Source organism: Bos mutus, chromosome 4 (genome assembly GCF_027580195.1).
Source record: "Bos mutus isolate GX-2022 chromosome 4, NWIPB_WYAK_1.1, whole genome shotgun sequence".
NCBI classification, from domain to species: Eukaryota; Metazoa; Chordata; class Mammalia; order Artiodactyla; family Bovidae; genus Bos; species Bos mutus.
The window spans coordinates 12725130-12731560 of record NC_091620.1 but is presented as its reverse complement, the minus strand read 5'-3'; the positions used below and the strand labels follow the sequence as shown (position 1 = coordinate 12731560).

Genomic DNA, 6431 nt, shown 5'->3' with positions numbered 1-6431 from the left:
CAACCATATGACATTTAGAAAAGCCAAAACTATGGAAGCAACTAAGAGATGAGTGGGGATTGGCAGGGATTAGCAAGGAGGGAGGAAGAAAGAGGTGATTTTTAGGGGGGTAAAACTACTCTACATGATAATATAATAGTTCAGTTCAGTGCAGTTCAGTCGCTCAGTCGTGTCTGACTCTTTGCAACCCCATGAATCGCAGCACGCCAGGCCTCCCTGTCCATCACCAACTCCCGGAGTTTACCCAAACTCATGTCCATCAAGTTGGTGATACCATCCAGCCATCTCATCCTCTGTCGTCCCCTTCTCCTCCTGCCCCCAATCCCTCCCAACATCAGGGTCTTTTCCCATGAGTCAACTCTTCGCATGAGGTGGCCAAAGTATTGGGGTTTCAGCTTCAGCATCAGTCCTTCTAATGAACGCCCAGGACTGGTCTCCTTTAGGATGGACTGGTTGGATCTCCTTGCAGTCCAAGGGACTTTCAAGAGTCTTCTCCAACAACCCAGTTCAAAAGCATCAATTCTTCAGTGCTCAGCTGCCGGGGTCCAGCCCCGGCTGATCCAGGGTATTCGAAGGAGAGACAGCGTAGGCGAGGATCAGGAAACAATTGCTTAATTAAACGTTAATTAAGGATATAAAGAGTGATACAATGAGGATAGCTCAGTGAGGAAATTCAGTGGAGAAAAGGGGCTGAGTAGCTTGGTTTACGCGGGAGACCAATAAAACTTCAAGACAAGAAGTTTGCACCACTTATGTAGGCCGCAGGCGTCCTTCCGTTCTCCCGAAAGAGAGGAGACACTGAGGCCTCCCCAGTCGGATGTTAGAAGCCCAGGCATAATTAGTAAGCATGGTGGGTTCCACGCTCCAGATGGAGACTCAGCCAGAGTGAGAGAGAGAGCGACATGGGGAGACCAAGTTTCGGTGAACAAGGCCCGCACTTTATTTTCCAAAGTAGTTTTTATACTTTAAGTTGTGCATAGAGGATAATGGGGGAAGGGGTGGAGTCATGCAAGGACAGCAGTTCCTAGTTCTAATCGAAGCCAGGCTTTCAAACTTATCATATGCAAAAGCTCAGGTGATTTACATCATCTTCTGGCCAGGAGGCCTGTTAACATTTTAAGAAATTTATTTTTCTCTAAAGGTGATTATTCCAAAGTCAGGCACCAGCCTCCAAAAAAGCATTGGACAAAGCTGCATTCCTACAGGGCAAAGGTGAAGTGGGCTCAATCAAGAAAAGAATTAACTCAAGGGTCCAAGGTTACAAACACTGAGGCTACTACTTACATTTCTATACACCCATTATATCAATCAATACACTGCCAAGGACACAGTAGGTAAGGAGTATGGAGACTTAGCAGCAAACATTGGCCGAATAAGTGAAAAACCCTTCACCAATACAATTTCTAATCAATCTTTTAACTACTCAAAGGAATCTGTGTTTAGACAGTTTAGAACATCTCCCGCCTCTCACAGTTGGGAGGCTCTGAACAATCACATGTGGCGGAAAAACCTATTCAGGCAGGCTGGAGGATTTCCAAAGGAGTTTGTAGGTTGAACACTGTCACACCCAGGAATTATTAACTGGAGCTGTAAGCTAACTCTTTTTTCAGAGAGGGGTAGTGGGGGACAGCCCCCCGTAAAGTCAGAGGTGTAGGTGAAAGCACAAAGCAGAAAGTAGGCAGACTCTGGTTTTGGGGGTAGATGCTCGAGAATTTCCAGGGGGACTCCTGAGGCTCGATCCCGCCTTTGCGTATGCCAAGCTTCCTTCCTCATGACCTTTGTCATGGGCAGTTCCTCACGCTGGCTCCTGGCAGTGATAGAATTCCAGTTGAGCTATTCCAGATCCTGAAAGATGATGCTGTGGAAAGTGCTGCACTCAATATGCAATATGCAATATGCACTCAATATGCAATATGCTGGCTCCCGGCACTCAGCTTTCTTCACAGTCCAATTCTCACATCCATACATGACCACTGGAAAAACCATAGCCTTGACTAGATGGACTTTTGCTGGCAAAGTAATGTCTCTGCTTTTCAATATGCTATCTAGGTTGGACATAACTTTCCTTCCAAGGAGTAAGCGTCTTTTAATTTCATGGCTGCAATCACCATATGCAGTGGTTTAGGAGCCCCCAAAAATAAAATCTGACACTGTTTCCACTGTTTCCCCATCTATTTCCCATGAAGTGAGGGGACCAGATGCCATGATCTTCGTTTTCTGAATGTTGAGCTTTAAGCCAAGTTTTTCACTCTCCTCTTTCACTTTCATCAAGAGGCCTTTTAGTTCCTCTTCACTTTCTACCATAAGGGTGGTGTCATCTGCATATCTGAGGTTATTGAGATTTCTCCCAGCAATCTTGATTCCAGCTTTTGCCTTTTCCAGTCCAGCGTTTCTCATGATGTACTCTGCATATAAGTTAAATAAGCAGGGTGACAATATACAGCCTTGACGAACTCCTTTCCCTATTTGGAACCAGTCTGTTGTCCATGTCCAGTTCTAACTGTTGCTTCCTGACCTGCATACAGATTTCTCAAGACGCAGGTCAGGTGGTCTGGTATTCCCATCTTTTTCAGAATTTTCCACAGTTTATTGTGATCCACACAGTCAAAGGCTTTGGCATAGTCAATAAAGCAGAAATAGATGTTTTTCTGGAACTCTCTTGCTTTTTTGATGATCCAGTGGATGTTGGCAATTTGATCTCTGGTTCCTCTGCCTTTTCTCAAACCAGCCTGAACATCTGGAAGTTCACAGTTCACCTATTGGCTTGACATAATTATACACTTGTGCAAACACAGAGAGTATACAACACCACGACTGAAATCTTATGTAAGTGATGGACTTTGGCTGATAATATTGTGTCAATGCAAGCTGATGAATGATAATAAAGATACCATTCTGTGGAGAGGTAGTGATATGGGGAACGTTATGTGTGTGCAGAGGCAGGGGGTAAATTGGCTATATCTGTATCTTCCACAATTCTGCTGTGACTCTAAAACTGCTCTAAAAAGTAAAGTTTAATACAGTACATAATAATGGATGAAAGATATCTTGCCAGAAAAGATATACAGATGGTAAGGAAGCACATGCAAACACATTCAATATCATATGTCATCAGGGAATCTCCCATTACAGCAATGAGATAACACTACACATCTACCTGAATTGTGAATATTTAAAAATCTCTGTATAAGTGTAAAAAGTTGGTGCTTGCTATGTTTCTTGGTGGTCCCAACAAGGAGTCCAAACTGCCATTCCCAGGAGTGCTCTAAGTCAGGCATGACAGAAAACAAGCCTGGAGGCTTCCTGCCCCACCTGAAAAGCTAGGAAGGATAGGCATGGGCCATTCGTTTTCTCTCTCTCTCCTGCAGGAGAGCTGGGAGTTGGGAATTTTTTCCGGATCCTATCACTGGAACAGGGAGGAGAAGGAGGTCTGGAGAGTCAAATGCCATACATTCGCCTAAAAGCTTCACTGTGTCTCTTGTTGGCTTTGTCCTAGTCTGGGGTGCTGCAAACTGTGTGTTGTCTGGTGTCTCACAACGGCAATTTGATCCATGTTGTCATCTCCATGGAGGGAGGGGGGCTTGGGGTTCCTATTTTGCCATCTTGCTGATGTTATTGAGAATTCTTATCTTTAAGTCATGCATTTTGTTGGGAAATTTTCTAAACCATAAATCTGCCCTGCGTCACACTGTCCTCCTTTTCTGCAGTAGTCTGTGGAAGGCAGCTTTCACTTGAGCGTTCCTTAGACTGTAGACGAGGGGGTTCAGTAATGGATTGAAGAAAGTGTAAAACAGGAAAAGGATTTTCTGTGGCTCCTCTCGATTATTGTCATCAGGGATCATGTACACCATCAGGACTATGCCAAAGTAGAACCCAACCACACAGAGGTGGGAGGAGCAGGTGGAGAAGGCTTTCTTGCGGCCCTCCTTTGACTGGATCTTCAGGATTGCCCAGAGGATGCGCACATAGGAGACCAGCACCAGGGAAATGGGAGCAATTAAGACAAAGACACCATCTGCAAGGAGGAAAATGTCATTGATCCAGGTTTCTCCACAGGTCACTTTGAGGACAGATCGGATTTCACAGAAGAAGTGGTTTACCTTCTGGGGCCCACAGAAAGGCAGCCGTAGAAACAGACTTAGTTGGACTATGGCCAGGGAAAATCCACACGCCCAGCAAGCGATGGCCAGGAACGTGCACACCCTCCAGTTCATGATGACCGTGTACTGCAGGGGGTGGCAGATAGCCACAAACCGGTCATAGGACATCACCACCAAAGTCAGGCACTCTACAGAAGCAAAGGCCAAATAGGAAACCATCTGCATGGTGCATGAGAAATAGGAGATGGTTTTCTTGTGTTTCACTAAGTTTTCCAACATATTGGGCAAATGGCTGGAAGCATAGGCTACATCAGTGATGGCCAGATGAGACAGGAAGTAGTACATGGGGGTGTGCAGTCTGGGTTCAAGCGAGATGAGTCCCAAGATCATCCCATTTGCCAGCAGGTTGAAGGTATATAGCAGGATGAAGATAATGAAGAGGAGCAATTCCATGTCTTCACTGAGCTGGAAGCCCAGCAGGATGAATTCTGCGATCCATGATTGGTTGCCCTCCATTCCCAAAGGCAGTCTCTAAGGGACTGAAGTGTGATGAGAAGGTCAGAGCTGGACAGCAAGGAAAATCAGAGTTACTTATGGGAAGTGAATTTGGAGGATGCCTGTGTGCTTGATGCTGTAGCTCTGAGATTTTTTTTATTTCAGTGCTTCCTTTCTTTTATTTATTTTTTATTGTGAAATAATTCAAATTTTCAGAAAATATCAGAACATATAAGCAAATATAGTATATACTTTTTATCATTTTTAATGTCTGTTTTATCATTTCTTTTACTCTGTATATATTTTGTTGATTTTCTGTGGACCACATAAATGAAACTATAATGCCAACACATCCCTAGGCTGTTTATTATTCCCAGAATAAGGTTATTCACTAATTTATTTTCATTATCTTTACCAAAGTCAGGAGATACAACATCAATGATTCCATATTCTAGGTACAGACTTCAGCCTCTCTGGTCTAAGATTCAAATCCAATATCACACAAAATATTTTGTCTCCTCTAATCTGAAATAGTTACTCTTTCTGGCCTTGCCAGTGATATTTTTGAAGAGTATGAGTTTTTGTTTTGTATGTCTCTCAATTATGATTTTTCCATTGATTGCCATTATTTTAAGTTCAAATTTTTGTTAGAAAAGAAATGTCCCTAATCTTAAAACCTTTAATGAATACACATACAGATGATGCTAATTAATCTCAATATAGGTGATACTAATGTGGATTAATTGGCTGAGTGGTGTTTCCAAATTATCTTTATTATAAGGTTATTAGTTCATAATTTTTAAGCCTTTTCTTCCTTCTGGCTTAACAAATTATCCTATAATCATCTCTGTAGTCTCTATGTGAGCATCTTCTATCACTACTTTCTGTCTGTTGATCTGGACATGAGTTCAAGGTTACCAGAAAAAAGTTAACAATTAGAAAATTTAATAATTTGAAAATTGCTCTCTTACAAAAAATACTATGAATAATCCACGTAATTTAAACAAAGTGTTTCATCTGGGTGTTCTTGAATATGCATAAAGACAGGGACCATAAAATATATGTTGAGAAAATAGCAACAGCTAAATAAACGAATATCCTATACCTGCTTTGAAGTGATGCTTACATGAAAGTTGAAAATTTCAGGGAAATTTTCTATGGAAAAGTTAAATTTACCAGAAAGTAAATAAAATAAGAAGGAATTCTGAAGAAATATTCAGTAGCATTTTCAACTTTGCAAAGTATCAATGAAAGGGAGGCAACAATTCAGAGGGTCGTTGCCCTTTAGGAACAATGGCTTGAACAAAGTTGAAGGACAGTCCTGGATTCCTGTTTCTATAATGTGATTTCACTTGGAAGGGTTTCTATAAATATTAAGTTGCCAATATTATGAAATGTTGCTATAACCATGTGTGCTCAGTCATTCAGTCATGTCTGACATTCTGCGACCCTATGGACCACAGCCCACTGGGTTCCTCTATCCATGGGATTTTCCAGGTAAGAGTGGGTTGCCATTGCCCCCTCCAGGGAATCTTCCCAACCCAGGGATCAAACCCACCTCTCCTGAGTCTCCTGCATTGACAGGCAGACTTTACCACCATTTACTTCACATTAAATGGTGAAAAATGAATATGGTAACATCTTAACTATTTAGGGTGATTTTTTTGTCTGAATAAAATATTTATTATATCTTCATCTCTAATACCATCATTTTCAATTCAACTAAAAGTTAAAAAAAATAATAGTGAGGGTAGATTAAATTTCTTAAATTAAACAGCACTGAAATGGAAGAAAATTTTGATACCAAAAATAGAATTTTTCCTTCTTAATAGAGCT

The 6431-nt window shown here is 41.8% G+C and overlaps 1 protein-coding gene across 1 annotated transcript; it reads right to left on the bottom strand.

Annotated features, from left to right (window-relative positions):
* Positions 1 to 3683: 3683 nt before the first annotated feature.
* LOC102284678 (olfactory receptor 2A2) lies at positions 3684 to 4616 on the bottom strand. Its single transcript, XM_014483511.2, has one exon. It carries the CDS (start codon positions 4614 to 4616, stop codon positions 3684 to 3686), a length of 933 nt encoding a protein of 310 aa, XP_014338997.2.
* Between the last annotated feature and the right edge of the window lie 1815 nt (positions 4617 to 6431).